The sequence below is a fragment of the Rhinoraja longicauda genome, chromosome 7 (genome assembly GCF_053455715.1).
Source record: "Rhinoraja longicauda isolate Sanriku21f chromosome 7, sRhiLon1.1, whole genome shotgun sequence".
In the NCBI taxonomy this organism is placed as follows: domain Eukaryota; kingdom Metazoa; phylum Chordata; class Chondrichthyes; order Rajiformes; family Arhynchobatidae; genus Rhinoraja; species Rhinoraja longicauda.
In genome coordinates, this window is record NC_135959.1 from 41,024,970 (window position 1) to 41,050,917 (window position 25,948).

At 43.7% G+C, this 25,948-nt stretch overlaps 1 protein-coding gene across 1 annotated transcript in view; it reads left to right on the top strand.

Annotated features, from left to right (window-relative positions):
* LOC144595185 (stAR-related lipid transfer protein 13-like) overlaps positions 1-25,948 on the top strand; it is a 277,512-nt gene that overhangs the window by 47,822 nt on the left and 203,742 nt on the right. Inside the window, 2 exon segments of the mRNA XM_078402346.1 lie at positions 12,959-13,018; positions 21,337-21,492. Coding sequence (XP_078258472.1) covers positions 12,959-13,018; positions 21,337-21,492 — 216 coding nt within the window.

Genomic DNA, 25,948 nt, shown 5'->3' on the forward strand with positions numbered 1-25,948 from the left:
GCAGGATATGGGATAAACGCAGGCAAATGGGCCTAGCTTAGTTGGGGCATCTTAGTAGGAATGGATGAGTTTGGCTGGAGGGCCTGTTTCCATGCCATATGCTGCATTTGTTGAAGGAGAACTGATGCCAGTAATAATAGTAACAATTTCTGAAACATATACAAGCTAATAGCGTAATATAATATCCCCAGGGGTGCCCAAGAGGGGGGGAGGATGAACACCCCAATTTGATGGATCAAAGGTTATCGACCTATGACAATGGACAACCGACTATGAGTTGCAGATGTGGAAAGGTCTGCAAGAACAGCCGAGGCCTGAAGATTCAGCAGATCTGGATGAAGTGTTTGGAGGGAGTGGGAGCGTCACAACGCATAGGTATCTTACCTGGTGAGATGCAGGAGGAGCCAGGCCCGGAAGCACCCCATAGAGCCGGAAGCCTCCAAGTGGTGCAACTAGTCTCTCAGAACAGACCTCTGGAGAAGGTTCGAGTCAAATGGCCACAGGCGTGCAAGACGGCCGTCTGGCATCAGTTCGACGAGTACGTCGACAAGGTGCTAGAAGCAACAGCGAAGGAAGTCGTGGATCGAAGGCTGCAGACGATGACGACAATCATCGTCAGCCTAGCTGTGGATAGGTTTGGAGCAGTGGAGAAGATGCATGCCAGAACAGCCTTCACCATGAACCAAAGAGCAGCAAAGATCCACAAGATCCGGCAGGAGCTGAGGTCCCTCAAGAGGCAGTACAAAGAGGCCAGTGAGGAGCAACGTCCCTCCTTGGTTGAGCTGTGAACCATCCTGAGGAGGAAGCTGCTGACCTTCCGTAGAGCTGAGTGGCACCAAAGACACCGGAAGGAAAGAGCCAGGAGGCGAGCATCCTTCACAGCCAACCCCTTCGGCTTCACCAAACAACTGCTAGGGCAGAAGCTCAGTGGGAGTTTGGCTTTCCTCTAAGGAGGAGATCGACCGGCACATCCAGACCACCTACAGCGACCCCGTCAGGCAGCAGGAGCTGGGCCAGTGCAACATCCTGATAAAACCACCTCCACCCATCAAGGAGTTTGACAGAAGAGAGCCACTCCTGAAAGAGGTCCAGGACATTGTGAAGAGAGCAAGATCTGGCTCAGCCCCTGGCCCGAGCAAAGTCCCCTACAAGGTCTACAAGAACTGCCCCGTGTTACTGAAACGGCTGTGGAAGATCTTGAAAGTCATCTGGAGGAGAGGGAAAGTTGCGCAGCAGTGGCGATTCGCTGAAGGAGTCTGGATCCCAAAGGAAACATATAAGATAATTAGGGGATTGGACACATTAGAGGCAGGAAACAGTTTCCCAATGTTGGGGGAGTCCAGAACAAGGGGCCACAGTTTAAGAATAAGGGGTAGGCCATTTAGAATGGAGATGAGGAAGAACTTTTTCAGTCAGAGAGTGGTGAAGGTGTGGAATTCTCTGCCTCAGAAGGCAGTGGAGGCTAGTTCATTGGATGCTTTCAAGAGAGAGCTGGATAGAGCTATTAAGGGTAGCGGAGTGAGGGGGTATGGGGAGAAGGCAGGAACAGGGTACTGATTGAGAGTGATCAGCCATGATCGCATTGAATGGCGGTGCTGGCTCGAAGGGCTGAATGGCCTACTCCTGCACCTATTGTTTATTGTCTATTGTCTATTGAAGAAGATTCCAAGAGAATCGACCAGTTCAGGATCATCTCCGTGCTAAGCGTTGAAGGCAAGATTTTCTTCAGCATAGTAGCGAAGCGGCTGACCAACTTCCTCTCCAACAATGGCTACATCGACACCTCAGTGCAAAAGGGAGGCATATCTGGAGTGCCGGGGTGTCTAGAGCACACGGGAGTGGTGACCCAGCTCATCAGAGAAGCCAGGGAGAACAAGGGAGACCTGACAGTGCTCTGGCTTGTCCTGGCCAACGCCTACCACTCCATCCCCCACAAGCTGATCCAGACAGTCATGGCCAAGCATCATGTGCCGGGCCAAGTGGCAGATCTCATCCTGGACTATTACAACCAGTTCAGCATGGGAGTCACAGCAGGGTTGGTAACATCAGAGTGGCACAGACTCGAGGTTGGGATCATTACAGGCTGTACCTTTGTGATCCTTTTTGCTTGGTGATGAACATGATCGTCAAGTCTGCTGAATCAAAGTGCCGGGCACCTCGGACCAAGTCAGGAATACGCCAACCACCAATCAGGGCCTTCATGGACGACCTGACTGTCACCACTGAGTCAGTGCCAGGAGGCAGGTGGATCCTGCAAGGGTTGGAGAAACTGATTGGATGGGCAAGGGTGAGGTTTAAGCCAGGAAAATCAATGTCACTGGTGCTGAAGAAGGCCAAAGTCATGGACAGGTTCCGCTTCAGCATCGAAGGGACACCTATCCCAACTGTATCCGAAAGGCCAGTGAAGAGTCTTGGCAGGGTGTTTAACAGCAGCCTGAAGGATACAGCATCAGTCCAGACAACCTATCAGGAGCTGGAGAGCTGGTTGAGAGCGGTGGACCGGTCTGGGCTTCCTGGCAAGTCAAGGCGTGGATATACCAGCATGGTATTCTGCCAAGGATACTCTGGCCACTGCTTGTCTACGAAGTCCCAATCGCCATCGTAGAGAGCTTGGAGAGAAAGGTCAGCAGCTTCCTCAGGAGGTGGCTTAGACTGCCCAGGAGCCTTAGCAGCACCGCCCTTTACGATAATAACACCAAGCTCCAGCTGCCCCTGAAGTCCCTAGAGGAGTAGTTTATGGTGCCTCGGGCCAGAGAGGTGATGCTGTACAGGGATTCCAGCGACCCCAATGTGGCTCAGGCAGGGGTGGAGGTGAAAACTGGGAGGAAGTGGAGAGCCGGCGAAGCTGTGCTGCAAGTGGAGTCTCGGACACGCCACAGAATCCTGGTGGGAGCAGTAACTCGGGGAAGAGCTGGTCTGGGAACCTTCCCAACTCCCCAGTTTGACAAAGCCAAGGGGAAGGAGAGGGGCAGGCTGGTCCAGGAGGACGTGAGGGCAGCGGTGGAGGAGGAGAGGTCTAGCAGAGTGGTTGGCTTGAGGCAGCAGGGGGGCTGGACAAGGTGGGAGCAGGCCATGAACCGAAAAGTCACATGGACTGAGCTCTGGCAGGCTGAACCACAGCATATCATGTTCCTAGTCCAGGCAGTGTACGATGTCCTGCCCAGCCCATCGAACCTCTTCATCTGGGGCAAAGCGGAATCTCCGGATTATCCGCAATGCTCAGGCAAGGGGGCGTTGGAACACACCCTGAGCTGCTGCCCAAAGGCTCTTGGGCAGGGCTGGTACACCTGGCATCACGACCAGGTTTGCAAACCCATTGCAGAAGCCATCAGCATGGGAATCAGCAGCTGCAGACGAGCACGCCCCACCACCCAGATGATCACCTTTGTGAAGGCTGGAGTGCAGCTGTCAAGAACCACAGCAGCCAAGAATCCGTCGGGAATCCTGGCGACTGCGCAGGACTGGCAGCTTTCTGCAGACCTGGTGGAACAGCTGAAGTTCCCACGGCACATCGCCACGACCACCCTGAGGCCAGACATCCTCCTGGTCCCAGAGGCGACCAAAAACATCGTCTTGTTGGAACTGAGTGCCGTGGGAGGACCGTCTGGAGGAGGCCCACGAGAGGAAGAAGACCAAGTACGAAGAGCTGGTCATAGACTGCCGTAAGCAGGGCTGGAAGGCAAGGTGTATGCCCATCGAGGTTGGCTGTAGAGGTTTTGAAGGGCAATCGCTCAACAAAGCCTTGAGTGCACTGGGCATCACCGGAATGGAGAGGAGAAGAGTCATCAGGAACACCACAGAGGCAGCGGGGAAAGCTTTGAGATGGCTCTGGATCAGGAGAGGAGGGAGGTCCATGGGGAGGAGTGAATGACACCTGAACACAAGTCGTGGTCTGATCAACCACGGCTGGGTGGCCCGGCGAGGGTGTCTGATATTGAAAGACCCGAAACACCCTATGACCCCAGGTTACATCACTGATGATGTGTTCAGGAGCATCAAGAGATGTATTTTAATAATGTAGAAGGGTCCTGACCTGAAATGTTGTCTATTCATTCCCTTAACAGATACTGCCTAACCCGCTGAGTTCCTCCAGCACATTATGTTTTGCTCTAGGTTCCAGCATATGCAGTTCCTTGTGTCTTTACCGAATAGGAATTTTTTGAGAAAGCATTATGCCATGGCAAAGCATATTTAATGTGAATAATTGTGCCATAGAACCTTCATTAATTATTTTATAAATTCTCTTGGTCCTGATTGGCAGATAGGAAATAATTTTGCTCTTACATATTATGTTTTGCATTAATAATCAGGAGAAACAAGAAACTACAGACAGACATAAAATGCTGAAGTAACTCAGCATATCAGGGAGCATCTTTGGAGGAAATGGACAGGTGATGTTTCAGGTCGGGATCCTTCGTCAGTCATTTTGGCTGATATCAACATGTGACTGTGCAAATGTCTTTTAAATGTTATTATAGTAGCTGCTTCAGCTATCTCCTCTGACAGCTCGTTCTATATCCCCACCACCCTGTTATTGATTCTTGCTTTGCAACTTTTCTAATTGAAATCAGTTTGTTTAAATGTGACCTGATTGCACTGTATGGATTTTGCGGCTCTGGGAAGGCAACCTGCACTTCCACTGTGGTCCACATGGAGGAGCTGCAACTACACTGAGGCTGGCAGGTCCATTTGTTTTCTGGATTAAATTGTCCGGGAAACAGCTCGGCTAAATATACCGAATGAGCTCATGTTTCTGTGCCTGCGAAAGCTTCCATCTTCTGTTGCAAGGCTCGGCTAATGTTATTGTCCAAGTGCAGACCTATACTTGTCAAATCCTAAGACGCACCAATAAACTTATTCATTCATTCATTCATTCACAATGAGAGACAAAAGGCACCATCCCCTCTACGAGATGTAATGCTATTTTCTAATTGATTTGATCACAGCATTCTCCCCTCTCTCCACCTCGTTTAGAGATACAGCAAGGAAACAAGCTCTTCGGCCCACTGAATCCACACCGACCATCAATCACCCGTTTAACTAGTTCTATGTTATCCCATTTTCACACAAACTTCTGACACATTAGGGCAATTTTACAGAGGGCCAATTAACCTACAAAGACCTACATCTTTGGGATGTGGGTGGACACCGGGGCGCCCAAAGGAAACCCATGCGATCACAGGGAGAACGTGCAATCTCCACACACAGGCAACACCTGAGGTCAGGATCGGACCTGGGTCTCTGGCTCTGTGAGGCAGCAGCTCTACTCGCTGTGCCACTGTGCCCTATGTGGTGCAGAGCGGACAATTAGCCTGACTTTTTTTCTGTTGTTCAGTCATGTGTTAGTAGAGAGATGTGTCACATACAGCTACTATACATTTAAAGAACAATGTTGCAAAGGAACCACTGTACTCATGAGGGGAATACATCCTGGAGACATAAGCAACTGCAGATGCTGATTTACCAGAAAATAAACAATGTGCTGGAGTAGCTCAGCAGGTCAGTCAGCATTTCTGGAGAACATGAATAGATGATATTTCGGGTTGGGACCCTTCTTCAGATTGATCAGTGTCTTTTATTATGAACCAGCATCTGCAGTTCCTTGTGTCAACAGTTAAAATACATTTGGACAGGTTAACGTATGAGAAGCGTTTGAAGGCTCTGGGCCTGTAATCAGAGCAATTTATTCAGAGGGTGGTGAATCTGTAGAATTCATTGCCACAGGTCTATGGGCGTGAAGACATTGGGTATTTTTAAGGCAGAGATCAATAGGTTCTTGATTAGGAAGAGCGTTAAAAGTTATGGGGAGAAGGCAGGAGAGTAGTGTTGAGAGGGAAAGATAGATCAGCCATGATGGAATGGCAACCCGATGGGCTGAATGGCCTAATCGTGTTCCTCTCTCTGTCTTATGGTCTTATAGGTACATGGATAGGAATGGTTTTGAGGGATATGGGCCAAAAGCAGGTTAATTGGACCAGAGCTAATTCAGAGGCCTGGATGAATGATTTATCTAAGGCAGTTGGGACTTTATTTTCAATTTACCAAATAATCTGGAAAAATAACTACTTTTCTGTGTTCAAAACACAAAAGTGATGGGGGAACTCAGTCGGTCAATCAGCATCTGGGGTGGGAATAGAAAGATAATGTTTCGGGTCGGTACCCTTCTTCAGACTTCGACCCAACCCAAAATGTCCCCTCCCCAGATGTTGCCTGACCCACTGAGTTCCTCCATCACTGTGTATTTATCCTTAAAATTCCAGTGTCTGCAGTCCCTAGTGTCTTAATCTTCTATGTTATCATCTCAGACTTTAGACTTTAGAGGTATAGCATGGGAACAGATCCTTTGGCCCACCAAGTCCGCGCCGATTAGCCATCACTCGTACACTAGTGCTATCCTACACACCAGGGACAATTTGCAGAACCCAATTAATGTACGAACCTGCATGTCTTTGGGATGTGGGAGGAAATCGGATTACCCGGAGAAAACCCAAGTGGTCACAGGGAGAACGTACAAATTCCGTACAGACAGCACCCGCAGTCAGGATCGAATCTGGGTCTTGGGCGCTGTAAGTCAGCAAGTCTACCCCTGCGTCATTGTGCCGCTACATTTCAAAATTAGAATGTTTGAAGACAATGGAATGGAATTTGGAGACAGATCCCTGAGCAGATGTGACTGTGTAATATATTTAGTGCAACTGACCTGAAGTTTATTTGTGTTGTAGGCGATTTTTAATATCTCTGTCCCTCTGAACTGTAGGTCAGTTTGTGCCCTATCAAAACAGCATGTGGATTATCCCAGTACCAGCTGAGTCCTGACATTGGCAATGAAAAAGTGATTTCCTCATTATTTCCTCTCTAGCCAAATTCTCCAGAAACCTTACTTTCCACTAGTGAAATAAAAATAATGATTTACATGTAGATTTTAAAACAAAGGGTAAAGGTCTTCAGGATGTCCTCTGCATTAGCTTTAAGGTGAGAGGGGCAAAGTTTAAAGGAGAATGTGTGGACAGGTTCTTTACACAGTGCACAGAGGGTGTCGGGAATATGCTGCCAGGGGAGGTAGTGGACTTATGAGGCTTTCAGATAGGCACGTGGATGTGCAGGGAATGGAGGGATATGGATCACGTGCAGGCAGATGAGATTAGTTTATCTTTGCATCATATTCAGCGTAGATGTTGTGGGCTGAAAGGTATGTTCCTATGCTGCACTGTTATGGTCTATTAGCAAAGTTATACAGCTGTGGAACCCCCTGCCTTATGGAACAAACATAATAGATCCACAAAGTGCTGGAATAACTCAGTGAGTCAGGCAGCATCTCTGGAGAACAAGGATAGGTGACGTTTCGGGTCGGAGCCTTCTTCAACCCGAAATGCTGCCTCTCCATATCCTCCAGAGATGCTGCCTGACCTGTTGAGTTATTCCAGCACTTTGTGTTTTGTTTTGTAAACTAGCATCTGCAGTTCCCTGTGTCTCCAAGCATAAAAGAGTCCTGACCCATTTTACTTGTGTAATATAAACAAGCCATGTAATAATATAGAGAGTTGTATTTATCAGCCCCAGACATCAGAAAAAGGCTTCTAGCCAAAGAAGCAATTTTGTAGACAGTATTGTGATATAGAAAAGGTGACAGTAATGTGCCAACTTTTTCACCCAGAGAGTGGTGGGTATGTGGAACGAGGTGCCAAAGGAGATAATTGAGATAGGTACAATAACAACATTATTTAATAGGCATTTGGACAGGTACATGGATAGGAAAGGTTTAGAGGGGTATGGGCTAAACACAGGCAAATGGGACTAGGTTAGATGGAACATCTTGATTGACATGGACGATTTGGGCCAAAGATCCTGCTTCCTTGCTGTATGACTATAATTGTGTTATAAAAACAGCAAATGCTGGAAACACTCAATAGTCAATAGTGCTTTATTTGTCACATACGCAACTGCGCAGTGAAATTCATATTGTAGTTATTACACATGCGAGGGCCGCAATGTTTGGCGCCATTATTCAAAGTCCAAAGTCCGGTCGGACCGCACACTCGATGTACTGGAGCAGTTCCCACAAAACGATATCCCTCTCCTCTCCTCACCCGCTATCTTTGTGTCCTGGGATGGCACCAACCTGCAGCCTACCTAAAGGCTCTGGAGGCATTATCCCGGTTCACCTTCCTACCGTTCCTTACTCCTCGCATCTGACTTCTCCATCTCAACTCCCGGTTACGCTGTCCAACCAGACTTTGGGCAGTATGTTCTGATTTTATTTCGAATTTCCTAAATTTGTGTTTTCCATTTGCTTTTTCCAATCTATTTTTGTGTTGATTAAAGAAATTCTTTCAAATCATCCTTCCCATTGGAAAGGTGTCTATGAAGTCTGAGCATTATGGCTGTAGGAGATTTTCCTTCTGCTTCTTTTGAGAAGATGGCCAATGCTCAACCCTTGTCTTCACTTCTCTTGAATAGCCTAATGAAAGGCCAAGATAGAGTGGGTAGGGAAATGATGTTTCCAGTGGTGGAAGAGTCTAGGGTCCGAGGGCGCAGCCTCAGAATAAAAGGCCGCACCTTTAGAATGGAGATGAGGAGGAATTTCTTCAGCCAGAGGGTGGTGAAACTATGGAATTAATTGCCACAGACGGCAGTAGGGGCCAAGTCATTGGGTATTTTTAATGCAGAGATTGATAGGATCTTGAATGGTAAGGAGGTCAAAGGTTATGGGGAGAAGGCAGGAGAAAGGTTGGGAGGGAAAGGTAGATCAGCCAATGATTGAATGGCGAAGCAGACTCCTAGGGCCGATTCTGCTCCTATGTCTTATGACCTAATTCTGCTCCTATGTCTTATGGTCTACAATCTTATGAGAAGCACCAATTACAGTAGTCAAAGAGCTATACATCACAGGACCAGGCCCTTCATCCCACCTTTTCCATGTCAACTAAGTTGACATTTTGGGCTCATCCTATTTGCCTGCATGTGGCCGATAGTCCTCTAAACCCTTCCTGTCCAAGTATCTGTCCAAATATCCAAAGTACATGCATACTTAACTTTGATTGCTCCGCCCATTAAAAAAAAAGGAAAACAGGGACTTAGCGGAAATATTGATCCAGTGTTTTATATGAATTCTTTGGAATACATTTTTCATTTGAAGATAAAGAAATGAATGACTAATTACATAATTGCTTCATGTCTGGGTAGAAATGTCAAATACTAAAGGCATGGCTTTAAGGTGAGGGGGGCAAAGTTTAAAGGAGCTATGCGGGGCAATATTTTAACACAGAGGGTGGTGAGGGCTTGGAATATGCTGCCAGGTGTGGTGGTGGAAGCAGATACAATAGTGGCGTTTAAGAGACTTTTGAATAGGGACATGATTATTCCTTGGAGCGCAAGAGACTGAGGGACAATCTTATAAAGCTGTGTAAAATCATAAAGGGAATAGATTGGGTGAATGCACAGAGTCTTTCTCCCAGGGTGGTGAAATCAAGAACAAGAGGTTTAAGATGAGACGTATATGCAGGGAATGGAGGGATATGATTGAGGGAAGGAATAATGGAGGACCCGTCGTGGGTGGCCGGTCGTCAGTGAGGGGGAAAAACAATGGAGGACCCAGTGTGTTGAGAGGGGAAGAACAATGGACAATGGAGGACCCGGCGTGGAGGGACTGTCGTGAGGGAAGGGGAGGGGGGAGAAAAGAAAGGGGGACCTGGCACAGATACTCTGGCGCGGTAACTTTGTAAGCGTCCTTTAAGGGCGACTATTTGCATACCTTGGGTATGCAAGCAAAGAATTTCACTGTGACTTGCCACATGTAACAATAAAATATTCATTCATTCACATGCAGGCAGAGGAGATTAGTTTAACTTGGTCTCGTGTTCAGCACAGACATCTTGGGCCAAAAGGCCTGTTCCTTTGCTAGCATGCGTTATTCTGATGAATTCCTGAAATGCATAAAATGATAAACCTTTTCTGAAATTTAGAGTTCCTCCAGCCTTTTGTTTTTTTGCTCAAGATTCCAGCATTTGCGTTTTCTTGTGACTTCTCTGAAGTTTGTTTGTTCTTCATTCTAAAAGCAAAAAAAGATTTGAGTTCCATGCCAGAATGATGAATGGTCGGCAAGTTTTGGTCCAATGCATTAAATTTTTGAAGCTGGCCTATTGGTGTGTCAGGAATATTTCAAAGCAACATTAGACTTTTGAACCCACACAAACCCAGCTGTTGGCAATGCTCCTTGAGATGACAAATGAAGGATTAGCTATTTCTTTGTACTCTATCCCATGAGATCGTGCAAGCAGTTTCTGGTCATTGGCATTTTCATCTGAGAATTTGGCAGAGATTAGAGAACATCTTCCTTTTAACTTTTAACAGTAGTCTTTTTTTGTTTCATTTCTGTGCCACCATCTGCAAATTATGAAACAATATCCCTTTTTGTGTTGGGACTTCTGAAGAAATAAGGGAAATATTAATGTTCCCACTGTCAGAAGACTCTCGGTAAGGATTTTCCTCTAATGCAGTAAATACGTGCGTTAAGGTTTCTGAAATAATTCCTTACAGAATTATGGTCTGTAAATGTCACCTTGGTAATTCTGAAAATAAGAAAAATGCTAGAGATATAATGGAAGTTAGCTATTTTCACTCAAACGATACCTATTAGGAATGTTGGCATTAAGTTGGAATGAGTGCAGAGGAAGTTCACAAGGATATTGCTAGGATCTTGAGGGCCTGAGCTATAGGGAAAGGTTGGGGAGGCCAGGACTTTATTCCTTGAAGCGCAGGAGGCTGAGGGACGATCTTATAGAGGTGTGTAAAATCATGAAGGGAATAGATAGGCTGAATGCACAGTTTTTCTCCCAGGGTAGGGAAATCAAGACCCAAAGGGCATAGGTTTAAGGTGAGAGGTAAAAGATTTAATAAGAACATGAAGGCTACCTTAATTAATTGGAGGTACGTTAGTGGTTTTTTAATATGGATATGTTGGGAATGGAGGGATATGGATTATGTGCAGGCAGGAGAGATTTGTTTAACTTGGCATCGTTCAGCATGGACATTGTGGCCCAAAAGTCCTGTTCCTGATCTGTACTGTTCTAGGTTCTATGTTCTAGGGTTGCGGGTATATGGAACGAGCTGCCAGTGGAGGTAATTGAGGCAGGTACAATAACAACATTTAAAATAAGTTTAGAAAGGTACTTGGATAGGAAAGATTTTGAAGGATATTGGACAAATACGGGCAAATTGGACTAGCTGGTGCATGTTGGTTGTTATGGACATGTTGGGCATGTTTCCATGCTGCATGACCATTCAGGCAGGTTGAAGTCTAATGACTAATTTTTGGGCCATCTGGTTTACCTCCCTCAGATTCGGAATCTATAAAAAGTCCTTATTTACTTTTTAGATTGGAGTTTACAGATTAATGGTAAGGTGGGCCAGTATTATGTTGCCAATGTGCCTCTGAAATGATATGGTATCATGGTGTGATTATTAAGCTACGTGACTTGCTGCCAGAATCTTGGACCATTGATCTAGATGCATAAGTTCCACCTATGGAGAATTTTCAAAATGAGCAATTAAATAAATCTGAAATTCTCAATAACTGTCTAGTTTAGTTTTAGTTTTAGTTTAGTTTATTGTTGTCACATGTATCATGTTACAGTGAAAAGCTTTTTTGTTGTGGGCTATCCAATCAGCGAAAAGACCATACATGATTACAGTCAATCTGTTCACAGTGCACAGATGCAGGATAAGGGAATAACAGTACAAGATAAAGTCCAGTAAAGTCCGATAAAAGATTCTCTCAGCAAAACCCACTTGGTTCATGAATGCCCTTCAGGAAAATAAATATGTTGTCCTTACCTAGGACAAGTACATGGAAAGGAAAGTTTCAGAGGAATATGGTCAAATACGGGTACATGGGGCTAGTTTAGATGGGGCATCCTGGACGAGTTGGCCTGAAGGGCCTGTTTCCGTGATACATAACTCTATGACTATGCTGGCTTACATGTGACTCCAGGAACCTCAGTGTAGTTGACTCTTAACTGCTTCAGCTCAGGGTTTAAATGCTGGCATTTCCGGTAGAGGCATTCCATTAAAATTTCCAAACATCATGAACAAATAAACAAAAAGCAAGATTTTAGAACTGGCATGCCTGCTAGTATTGTATAAAAAACATAACAGAAAATACTCAATTCAAGCAGTTGTTCATGACTATGCTGAAATATGATGGTCATTCATTAATCAGAACTGCTCCAGAAAAAATGTAGGTAGGTAATCTTTAAAATTACATTTACATCTAAAATAATGTTTTATCAAAGGCTTTCCCAAAGACAGTGCTTTGGAAAGCTACTCGCAGGCATGTCAGTTCTAAAAGCACAGGAACAGGCCCTTCAGCCCACAGTGTCTATGCCGAACACGATGCCAAGATAAACTAATCTCCTTTGCCTGTATGTGATCCATGTCCCTCCATTCCCTGCACACTCATGTGCTTGTGTAAGGACTATTAAATGACACTATCATATCTGCCTCCATGACCACGCATGGCAGCGCATTGGTATATCTGATCAGTTTGGATAGCACACAAAATAAACCTTTCCACTTTGTCTTTTCCACACAATAATAAACCTAAACCTATTGTATTGTACCAGTAATCCACCACTCTCTGTGTGCAAAACTTGCAAATAAAATGAGGTTTGTGGTATGTACTGATCTGATCTTTTTTGCTATGATTGGTAAATAGAAAACATATATACCTCTGAAAAAAACAGTGTATTTGTGCAGAATGTAAACTTCCTGTTCATCGTGTATTTTTTTTTCAGTGTGTTTAAACAAAAAAGGCCAAGATTTAATGCTCTTGACTTTTCCCATAACCTTTCCATATGCAATCACAAATCACAAGACGTTCTATATTTGGATCATGTGAAAGCTGGCAATAGTGTCAGCCTTGACCTGAAGCATGTAACTTTTCATCTGTATCACATTCCAGAATTCAGTGGAAGCATTGCCAATGGCTACAACACTCAGCATCCACCTCCGCAATGAATATGTAAGTGAACTTTGGCACAACTAACTTTTATTGCAGATGGTATTTTCCATGTGGGCTGTTGAGAAGCTTTGATATGAAGTAAATGGCTGTGCCGCGGGACAAAAGTGATCATGTAACACATTTGGGGGATTGTGAACAGTTTTGGGCCCCACATCTGAGGAAGAACATGCTGGCGTTTGAGAGGGTCATGAGGAGGTTTATAAGAATGATCCCAGGAATGATTGGGTTAACATATGACATGCATTTGGGGGCAATGGGCCTTTACTAGCTGGAGTTTAGAAGGATGAGGGGGGACCTCAATGAAACTTACCAAATAGTGAAAGGCCTGGATAGATGGATGTGGAGAGGATGTTTCAACTAGTGGGAGAGTCTAGGAAGAGAGCTCATCGGCTTACAATAAAAGGGTTCATCTTTAGAAGGATGAAGAATTTCTTTAGTCAGAGGGTGGTAAATCTGTGGAATTCATTACCACAAACGGCCTTCAATGGATATTTTTAAGGTGGAGATTGACAGATTCTTGATTAGTACGGGTGTCAGGGATGATGGGGTGAAGGCAGGAGAATGGGGTTGGGAGGGAAAGATAGATCAGCCATAATTGAATTGCGGAGGAGATTTGATTGGCCTAATGGCCTAATTCTGCTCGGAGAACTTATGAACTATCTGGAGTACATTTGTCCATTCTTTTGCCAGATATGAAAGCCAAGAAATTCTGTTTTGGTCTCTTTATTCAAGTTGTATTGACAGCTGTGTATTCTCTATCTCTGCGAGTTGAAATGTTGCTTTGAACACAATTTTCTTGTGTGTGTGAGACTTGTCGGTCACTGCTCCAGCTGGAACACTATTTTTGGTTGTTTAGACTGAATTATGGTTCTCTTATTTACTTCTGTGTTTGTGAAATAGATAGCAAACCCCAGGCCCTTCTTTTCAGCAACGCAGAACATTAATCTCCAGAGCAAAGGAACGGAGGTTCAAATATTATCCTTAATAGTTGTTTGAATTCATCTGTTTTTGCACAGCTTGTTTTATGAGGGCAATGGGCCAAATGCAGGCAAATGGGACTAGCCCAGCATGCCAACTTGGTCTACATGGACAAGGTGGGCTGAAGGGCCTGTTTCTATGCAGTATCCCCCTGTGACACAATGCATACACATCAAGTCCACCACTATGTAAAACAAAGAACTTCAGTTGCTGGTTAATACCCAAAAGGACACAAAGTGCTAGAGTAACTCAGCAGGTCAGGTAGCATCTCTGGATGAATGTTAAGAATAAGAAATCTCTATCAAGCTCATGGGTACAAAATAAACTTTACCTAAATCAAATAATAATTGAATCCAATAATTTGCTACACGGTTAGCCAAAATTTGAAGTCTCATCACAATTTACTATAGTAATGGAAATGAGAGGTGTGGAATATCAGAGACATATATAGTGGTGAACCTGGATAGGTGACGTTTCAAGTCGAGACCCTTCTTCAGACTCAACCTGAAACGCCACCTATCCACACTGCATCACTTTGCAGGGCATGGATCGAAACAGTGCGTCCCAATAGAACTGATGAGTCCTGAAGTATATAAACTAATGAGAGGCCTACATAGGGTAGATAGTCAGACTCTTTTCCCTGGGGTGGAAATGTCAAAGGCATAGCTTTAAGGTGAGAGGGGCAAAATTTAAAGGAGATGTGTGGGGCAGATTTTTTACACAGGGTGGTGAGTGGCTGGAACGTGCTGGTGGTGGTGGTGGTGGTGGCAGATATGATAGTGCGTTTAAGAGGCGTCTAGATAGGCATATGGATATGCAGGGAATGGAGGGATATGGATAACGTGCAGGCAGATGAGGTTAGTTTAATTTGGCATCATGTACGGCATGGATATCGTGGGTCGAATGGCCTGTTACTGTGCTGTACTATTCTATGTGACCAGTACAAGATGTTCCTTCTGCACACTATGATTTACACCATTTATAACCAAACATTCCCTAAATATCAAAATGTAACAAAGACATAAGAAAAATCAGTTTGTTTTTATATTTCATTGAATGTGTTACCAGCAGAGCCAGCACACGTGCTATTAATATTTTTTCCGGTCTGAATAAGAATCATACAACCATTAGCAGAATTCTTAGGTACTGCACAGTGGGAGATTCACTGGTACTAAACTAACACCAACATTGGCAAGATCATCTGATTGATGGTATGCATCTAATTTACTTCAAAAGCATTACAGGATGGAGATAAGTTTTTTTTTGTTTCAGAGTAAAAGCATGGAAACAGGTCTTACGGCCCACCAGGTCTACACCAACCAGCAATCACCCCATACACTAGCACTATCCTGCACACTCGGGGCAATTTACAGAAGCCAATTAACCTACAAACCTGTATGTCTTTGGAGAGTGGAAAAACCCACGCGGTCACAGGTAGAAAATCAGAACCATTTTCCCAGGATGGAAATCTCAAAGACCAGAAGGCATTGCTTTAGGCTGAGAGGGGCGAAGCAGATTTACGGGGCAAGTTTTTTTACACAGAGGGTGGCGGGTGCCTGGAATGAGCTGCCGGGGGTGGTGGTGGAGGCAGGTACGATCGTGGCATTAAGAGACTTTTAGGTAGGCACATGAATATGCAGGGAATGGAGGGATAACACTGGAATTTAGAAGGATGAGAGGAGATCTTATCGAAACGTATAAGATTATTAAGGGGTTGGATACATTAGAGACAGGAAACATGTTCCCAATGTTGGGGGAGTCCAGAAAAAGGGGCCACAGTTTAAGAATAAGGGGTAGGCCATTTAGAACTGAGATGAGGAAAAACATTTTCAGTCAGAGAGTTGTGAATCTGGAATTCTCTGCCTCAGAAGGCAGTGGAGGCCAATTCTCTGATTGCATTCAAGAGAGAGCTAGATAGAGCTCTTAAGGATAGCGGAGTCAGGGGGTATGGGGAGAAGGCAGGAACGGGGTACTGATTGAGAATGATCAGCCATGATCACATTGAATGGCGGTGCTGGCTCGAAGGGCCGAATGGCCTCCTCCTGCACCTATTGTCTATTGTCTATTGTCTATTGATATGGATTATGTGCAGACAGAAGAGATTAGTTTAACTTGGCATCATCTTCGGCACAGACATCAGGGGCGGAAGTGCCTCTCCTTTGCTGTACTATTCTATGTATTAAATCATTAAAAAAAAAAATTGTAATCTTCTAATGCTTTTGTCGAACAACTCATCTGTAATTGTTCAGGCTTATTACATTGTTGTTTTGGAATAGTGGATGGAGTATGTTTATCACAAGAGTAATTAGACTAGGTCTGGAACTAGCCTCCAGAACTGAACTGACTTCTTCAGAGTTCATAGCCATCTTCTAATCTCACTCAGAAACCGCAACTGGGGTTTATCCAGCTGGCCATCTGCAGCGAGATCTGCACTTGTACAAAAGTGCTTCCATTATATGAGAAAAGACAATGAGCTATTTAACAGATAAAAATAGTAATTTCAGCAATCACTGTCAGTCAAGAGTAATAATCTCAAATGCTCTCGTTGATGAGATGTAAATGAGCTCTGGACACCGGGTACTGATTTGGCTGTGTATTTTCAAATGTCGTCCTTGTGTCAGTCGTGGCTCAGTGCATTGCACTCATGAGTTGGATTCACAGATAGGGCTTCAGGATCCACTCCAGAGGCTGGTGGACAGATATCCAGACTAGCACTTCTGGGTAAGATTTAGATCTGAGGAGTTTCCCAGTTGTCTGGTTAATATTTATTCCTCAATTAACATAACAACATTGGACTATCCAATCATTATCACATTGCAGTTTTGTGAGTTTTCTTTGTGTTTTTATGAGTTTTGCTCTGTTCAAGTTAAATTGCGTGTGTTCAACATTACTTGATGATGATAGAGTCATACAGCATGGAAACAGGCCCTTTTGCCCAATTTGTCCATGCTGACCATGATGTCCCATCAAAATTAATCCCAGTTGCACTCATTTGGCCCATATCCCTTTAAACATTTCTTATCAATGCACCTGTTAATTGGTGGAATTAATGGAAGGATACAGGATGGAAACAGGCCCTTCAGCCCACCAAGTCAATGGCAACCATTGCTCATCTGTTCACACATATTAATAGGATTAATAGGATTAAATTGTGTTTTTCTCAGAGATCTAAATCTCTTTGCAGTTTTGATTATTCAAATGCAGAAACACATACACTGAACAATTATGCCTTGGCCAAAGCAATCTCCCAGTTGCTAATCATTTTAACTGCCCTTCCCATTCCAATACTGACCTTTCTGTCCTGGGCCTCCTCCACTGTCAGAGTGGAAATTGGTGGAACAACACTTCATATTTCGCTTGGGCAGCTTACAACCCAGCTTTGTTTTGTTCTGGCCTTCTCTAACTTTCAGTCTGAAGAAGGGTTTCGACCCGAAGCTTCACCTATTTCTGTAGAGATGCTGCCTGACCCTCTGAGTTACTCCAGCATTTTGTGTCTATCTTCAGTATAAACCAGCATCTGCAGTTAATTCCTACATATTAACATGATCCTTAAAGTTTTTTATTTTGGAACTGTCTGACTTTCCCAAAAGCTGTGTTTATACTTGTTTTTCTCCTGGCCTGTGACGCAATCTAGTTAAAGGGAGACCCTGATGTTTGATGTATGCAGTGTTTATAAATTCCCAAGTGCCGCGGCATCATTTAAACCAGCTGGTGGTAAAACACATCCTCTGAGGTTGCAGCAAACTCTATTCAGTTATCAAAATTATTTGCAATAAAATTAAAGAAAACATTTCACATTTGGGTGTGTGTCCAAGAGGTGTGCCAGACGTTTGAATTGACCCTATAATACCTTTGATTTGTGTTTAAACTGACCTTTTTAAACTTCAGAGGGCATACTCATTTGAAAAGTAGTTAGAAATGAACTGAATTTTGCAACAGAACAAAACCACAAATTATCTGAAGAAGGTTCACTACTCGATACGTCACCTATCCATGTTCTCCAGAGATGTGGCCTGACTCACTGACTTACTCCAGCACTGTGTAAACCAGGATCTGCACTTCTCTGTTTCTACTAATAATCTCTTGTTTTTCCAAGATTGTAGAAAATCCTTATTACTGTGACACAGGCTGAGACACAGACACGAAGGCAGACAGGCAAAGGGGGACCGGTGGGATGAATGTAGTTGGGGATTGGGAGGTGAGGGGTGATGTGTGCAGAGAGGAGAATAAAAAGCCAATAGAGATGTACTTCATTGTCAGAATTGAGTGCAGCCAGGTTTGGTCAATGATCGATGATGCTTTATCGTTACATGCGCTGCGAACGATGATGCTTTATCGTTCTATTGCTGCTGTTGAATCTCTGAGATAAAGCAGAAAATGCTGGAAATGATCGACAGGTCTGCCAGCATCTGCGGCGAGAGAAATAGAGAGTGTTTCACCTTGTCATGTCATCGGGAGATACAGCCGGGAAACAGCCTTTTTCTCCCATTGTCAGTGGGCATCATAAAGCACACATTTTTACACTAATTCTACTCTAACCCATTTTGTTCCCCCCATATCTCCAGCAAGTATTCCACCCCCAACAGCCCCAGATTCAACTGCTCATCAACACATGAGGGACAATTGACATCGGTCAATTAACATAGAACAGGAACATAGAACAGTACAGCACAGGAACAGGCCCTTCAGCCCACAATGTCCATGCCGAACATGAGGGAATCGACAGATGACATTTCATCCTAATCTGAAACGTCGCCTGTCCATTCCCTTCACAGATGCTGCCTGACCTGCTGAGTTCCTCCAGCACTTTGTGTTTTATCCTTAATTGAGGCAGTTTTTATGATTTGTGGTCTAGATGTTGTGGTCTTATGTTTTGATAGTACTTGTGTTTCTAAGTGCTTTTTCTTTCTCTAAAAACCAATGATTATAAATGGGTGCTTTCTCTATCTCTAAAACCCATGATTATAAATGCTTTTGTTTTGCGATGCACCTGAATCTTCTTTATTTGATCCTGAAATGTTATATTTATATATATTCTTTTTATTGCTCTTCCCAAAAACTTAGCACAAACACGTCTTGCAACCCACCATATCCATGTTGACCATCACTTTACATTTTTTATGATTTCATCTGGCAACCGTGAGCCATAGAGCAACTTCTGAAGATCATCCTGATGTGCAAACATTTCTCCCACCATCTCACCACCCCAGTCACTCCGCGTGTTTCCCCACCTCCATATGCTCATCTCTCATCTCCAAGTCCTTCATTTATCCCTCCCCCCCCCCCCCCCACTTTCCCTTCCCAACCTGTCCTCCATCTATATCCTTTCCTCCGGTTTCACATTTCACTCCTCCTCTCCTCTCTTTACCTGATAACCTTTTGTCCCCTTTACATCTCTAGGCTTTGTCACTTTCTCCACCCATCTGCCAATCAAACTTGGCCCCTCAACAGTATCCACCTATCACTTGCCAGGCTTTGTCCCGTCCCCACTTCTTTTTTCCAGCTTTCTTCCCCTACTACATTCAGACTGAAGAAGGCTCCCAACCCAAAAGGTTGCCTGTTCATTCCCTCCATGGATACTGCCCCACTAAGTTTTCCCAGCACCTTGTATTTTATTGTCAGTATGCACGTGGGAACCGACACATATTTTTGTTATAGGTACACTCTTGTTACAGTGGACCAGACAAACTATTATTGCTCCATGTAACCTGTCATCACCAACAAATGCCCATCATAGGTTAAGAAGTATAAGAAAATAACTGCAGATGCTGGTACAAATCGATTTATTCACAAAATGCTGGAGTAACTCAGCGGGTCAGGCAGCATCTCGGGAGAGAAGGAATGGGTGACGTTTCGGGTCGAGACCCTTCTTCAGACTGATGTCGGGGGTGGGACAAAGGAAGGATATAGGTGGAGACAGGAAGATAGAGGGAGATCTGGGAAGGAGGAGGGGAAGGGAGGGACAGAGGAGCTATCTGAAGTTGGAGAAGTCGGCGTTCATACCACCGGGCCGCAAACTGCCCAGGCGAAATATGAGGTGCTGCTCCTCCAATTTCCGGCGGGCCTCACTATGGCACTGGAGGAGGCCCATGACAGAGAGGTCAGACTGGGAATGGGAGGGGGAGTTAAAGTGCTGGGCCACCAGGAGATCAGTTGCGTTAATGCGGACCGAGCGCAGGTGTTCAGCGAAGCGATCGCCGAGCCTGCGCTTGGTTTCGCCGATATAGATGAGTTGACATCTAGAGCAGCGGATGCAATAGATGAGGTTGGAGGAGGTGCAGGTGAACCTCTGTCTCACCTGGAAATGGCCCATCATAGGTTAACCTACTCATTCCTGGGATCATTCTTGTAAACCTCATCTGGACCCTCTCCAGAGCCAGTACATCCTTCCTCAGATGTGGTGCGTAAAATTGCTCACAATATTCAAAATGTGGCCTTACCAATGCCTGATAGAGCCTCGCTGTTTTTGTATACAAGCCCTCTTGAAATAAATGCTAGCATTGAGTTTGCTTTCTTTACTACTGATTCGACTTGCAGTTTAACTTTTTGGGTATCCTACACCAGCACTCCCAAGTGCCATACACCTCCGATTGCTGTATTCTTACCCCTTTTAGAAAATAGTCTATACCTTTATTCTTACTACCAAAATGCATGACTCCACACTTTGCTACACTATATTCCACCTGCCACTTCTCTGCCTACTCCCCCAACCTGTCCAAGACCTGTGCCATTTTCTATAAAGACATTAAAGACATCTTGATATTAAATTTTTAGTAGAAGGACGTGCGAGTTTGCGGGTTAATTGGCCACTGTAAATTCCCCCGACTGTGTAGGGAGTGGTAGAATCTGTGGGGAATTTATAACAATATGGAGAGAATAAAAGACAAAGTGGTGGAGGACCTCAGTGGATCAGGCAGCACCTGTAGACAAGGGTCCCGACCTGAAACATCACTTACCCATTTTCTCCAGAGATGCTGCCTGACCTGCTAAGTTATTCCAGCACATTGTGTCTATTTGTGGAGAACATGGATCGGTGATGTTATAGGGCAGAACCCATCTTCAGACTGATTGTAGTGGGGGGGAGGGAAAGCTGGTAAAGATGGGTGGATAAAGGCAAGAGAAGACAGAGATAAAAAGGTGTCACATAAGGAGAGAAGAGTAATGAAATGTACAGCTAGAGGGATGGATAAAGTTGGATTGGTATAAATGGGTGGTTGATGGTCAGCATGAACTTGGTGGGCCAAATGGCTATTACCATGCTGTATCTCTCTATCTCTAGATATCCCTTGTGTGGCTATAGAGGGACTGACATTATGACTTCGCTACTGATGTTGTTACAGGCTGCTCCACATGAAGATGCCTTCCATTGGAGAGACTCCATGACGTTACTGATGAGGACGCTTGACAGGCTGAACCTGGACATCGAGGATGCACTTAGTGCTACCCCCTCCCCTGCCAGCACACCCGCCATCAAACGACGTCGCCGCCAGCTCCCAGTAAGAAACCCTTAGATTCATTCATCCGCCTTTCTCCCCGACTCCCCCTCCCCTGTGCCCCACCTGGACTTGCACCTATTTCACCTCTCCCCCTCCCCTTCTACTGACATCTCTTGCTCTAGCTTCACAATTCGCAACTCTTTAATCCTTTTATCCTCATCTTCTGATTTTTTTTTCATCTTTGTCCAACCAACTACCTCTCAAAAGTACACACCCCTCCCTTGCCTGTGTTCATCTATTACCTGTCACGCTTTGTTCCACCCCTCCTCTCTTCCTGCTTTCTGTCTCCCCCCTGACAATCAGACTGAAGAAGGGTCCCAACCTGAAACATCACCTATCCATGTTCTCCAGAGATGCTACCTCACCTGCTGAGTTACTCCAGCATTTTGTGTTTTTCCTGAGTAAACCATCATCTGCAGTTCCTTGTCTCTACATTAGCATAATGCTAAATACATCAACACAATCTTTTAATACTCAGTCATCAATATTCACAGAGTTACTGCACAATCATTAACTCAGGACAGGTGGGTATCAGGGGTAGATTTGGTAGACACAAAATGCTGAACTAACTCAGCGGGTCAGGCAGCATCTCAGGAGAGAAGGAATGGGTGACGTTTCGGATCGAGACCCTTCTTCAGACTGAAGAAGGGTCTCGACCCGAAATGTCACCCATTCCGTCTCTCCTGAGATGCTGCCTGACCCGCTGAGTTACTCCAGCATTTTGCGGTAGATATGGGGTTATTTTGATACAAAAGCTTAAAAGCCCATACCACCAGACTCAGGAACAGTTTCTTCCCACTGTTATCAACAGTGAGGATTAATTCACTCGGCAATTTAGTAGTTTACTTTAGTTTAGTGTCACCTCCACCAAGTGCAGTGAAAAGCTAGTAAGAAAGTTGAATGAAAATTATCAGTTCCATAAGTTTATTTACTTAAAGTGTAATTATTTGTAGATCATGTGTAGGATGAGAGAACTCCTTTGAGCTCAATTTTGAGCCCTGCCTTTCAGTGAAGCATCTTTTCATTTTGCATAGCACTAAAAAATAAATTGTATTACACCAAGTAAGAGACAGACTGAACAAGTGCAACTGAGATTAAATATCAAATCCATCCAATTATTGCTTCAGCCTCAATTTGACAACATAGGCTCAGCAGTCAAGTACGTTAAAAGAGTAATCCTGAATAATACAATCCTAAATTTAATATTATTTCAATTTGTGTGAAACATCCTTTAGCTTTACTGTTTATTAGTGCTGTGCTCTCCAATTTTATTATTGTCAATAAAAGCTATTGTAATAGATCACCTTCATGGCCAATCGTTAGAATGTCTTCAATTCATCCCAGTGGTAATATGTGTCTGGGTACCTCATACTTCCATCGTTGTTCCTTTGGGACTGAAGGCCATAAGAATTTTACTTTTCCTTCTGTCATTCTCACAAGGAAACCAAGAGCAGATTGGTTCTATGTTCTCCCATTTTCTCATCCACTCACTACATATTGAAGAGATCAGTCCAATGGTGGCACCATGAAAAAAGAAAGTGGCAGGTAGCAATTATCAGTAAAGAACATGGTCTTACATAAGGAAAAGCGATGCAAGAAATTGGAGATATCCTGAATTTGAGAGCATCTGATTTATGTAAATCAATCCTTATCCTTTTATCGAAAAAAATATTGGCACAGACGGCTGTGGGAGCCAAGACATTGGGTATTTTTAAGGCCAAGATAGATTCTAGATTAGTAAGGGTGTCAAAGGTTGTGGGGACGTAGAAGAATGAGGTTTGAGGTTAAAAAATAGTTCAACCATGATTGAATGGCGGAGTAGACTTGATGGGCTGAATGGCCTAATTCTGCTCCTATATCTCATGGTCTCATGGTCTTATGGTCTTAAGGTCTTCCACATAAATTACTGTTTTAGCTTGAGAGAAAGTCAGACTCCAGTGGAAAAAGAGCCGGGGAATAAAACGAATTGAAAATATATTAGAAAAAAATACCAAAGGTATGACAGGCCATATAGTCTCCTCTTGTGATAAACTTACAGGTAGAGTCATAGAGTCATACAGCATGGAAGCAGGCCCTTTGACTAATCCCATTTGCCCAAGTTTGGCCTATATCCTTCAAAAATGTTCCTATCCATGTATCTGTCCAATTGTCTTTTATAGTACCTGCCTTAACTACCTCCTCTGGCAGCTTGTTCTAAATACCCACCATCCACTGTGATGATGTGTGATTCTGTGATTCATCAGTTGAGCTGACATTTAATGCCAGCGTTTGCAACCATCAATTGTAAAAACTACGGTTTCTTGAAACTTTTTCTTTGCTTTATATGGATATCAGTTTATTTAACAAATATTTAAAGTGTCATTAACTTTGCAGCTATTTGAAGGTGTTATCTTGAAATATATATCTTGCTTTTAAACTTAAACTGCTGACCTTCAAATTGCTAGGACTAAGGCAAGAGCCAGAGAAAAGAAATGGAGAAGGGCTAGCACAATATATGTGCAAATATCCATACCTTTTGTCCTAACCATTCTTGGAACTATAGACAAACATCAAACTTATTGAAAATGAATGACTGAAGAGTCTGAAGATGGGTCACCACCCGAAACCTTGCTGGTCAATTCCCTGCGGAGATGCGTTCCTCCAATTCCTTGTGTCTACATGTACAGTATAAAATAAATTGTATTAAAAGAGGAAGTTTTCAGAGGGAAAAGTATTCAATTTTGAAGACCTCGATCTGGCTTGTTATCTCAGAAAATCCTCCTACGGTACTACTCGATATGAAATTAAGAAGTTGACCTCTTATTTCCATTTGCAAATGCTTTTATTTTTGTGCTAATCTAATGAAGAGAAAGCTCAGTAGAATAGAACAGCAACCAAAATAGGTCAGCCTGACCTTGATGGGCACTATTAATCTTGCAGAATAGTTAATAATTTAGAATCCTCTGCAATGATTTCGACATTGCATGCCCATTGTATTGTTCAAGATTATTGAATTTTAATTGAATGTTTGTATTATGCACAGGGAGTTGGTTCCTGTCATGCTCTGTAAACAGAAAATACTTAACCGTCTTTGTTGTGTAATTGACTAGAAGACCACTTGATTCTTTGTGATCTTTAATGCCACTCTTGTCATTAAACTAAGTGAATTCAACTGATGCCATAGAATTGTGCTTTCTCCAGAGCATGGGTGAATTAGGCAGAGGCATGCGATCATCCCTTCACAAAGGATACATACTGGATCATATAAGCAGTTGAGCAAGTACATTTTCAGCTTCTTTATAAAATTCGTTTTTTTGGATGACAAATAAAGCTATCTTGAATCTTGAATTTATTCATGATCAGCAACAATAAGTGAATAATACAGTGTATGAAATGAAATCCCAATACAGGTTTTGATTTTAGTTTGTTTAAGAGATACAGCATAGAAACGGGCCCTTCAGCCCCACTGAGTCTGTGTCGACCAACAATCACCCACACACTAGTTGGGACAATATATAGAACAATATATAGGGACAATATATAGGGACAATATATAGAAGCCAATTGATCTACAACCCTGCACATCTTTGGAATGTGGGAGGAAACCGGAGCACCCGGAGAAAATCCACGTGGTCACAGGGGGAATGTAAAAACTCTGTACAGACAACACCCAAAATCAGGATCAAACCCAGGTCTTTGGTGCTGTGAGGCAACAGCTCTACCTCTGCGCTACTGTGCTGATTTTGTTATTCCCTCGTAGATTTAACTTTTGCATTAATTGTGACTCACTGTATCTTCTCCATGTTTTGTTAGCAGGATCACTGAAACACAAATGTAATTCTTAATTCGTGTTGGGCGTTCATTGCATTAAAACTTAATTTTCAAATTAAGACAATCTGAGAATCTGAAGGCAATGAAATCCTCTTCATTGTGAGAGGATTTGAGTTTAGGAGCAAGGAGGTCCTACTGTAGTTATACAGGGTCCTGGTGAGATCGCATCTGGAGAATTGTGTGCAATTTTAGTCTCCTAATTTGAGGAAGGACATTATTGCTATTGAGGGAGCGCAGCATAGGTTCACCAGGTTAATTCCCGGGACGGCGGGACAGGCATATGATGAAAGAATGGGTCGACTGGGCTTGTATTCACTGAAATTTAGAAGGATGAGAGGGGATCTTATAGAAACATCTATGTATATATTACTAAAACTCTCATCTTGTGTGTTTGTTTGTTTGTTTGATTGTACGTACCCGAAATACAGCCAACACGGTACACGATAGCGCACCAATTTTAGGCCCACCTTACTCACCATTGGCCTGCGGTTCAAATAGTTGTTACATTTTAAAAGTTATTCACTTTTTAAACTTTAAAAATCACTTTTTAAACTTTAATAAATCCCTTTTCCACTTGCCCTGCCCCTCAGCTGCACCTGCGCAGTAATACTTCCGTGTTCGACATCACAATGGGAACCCAACGAGT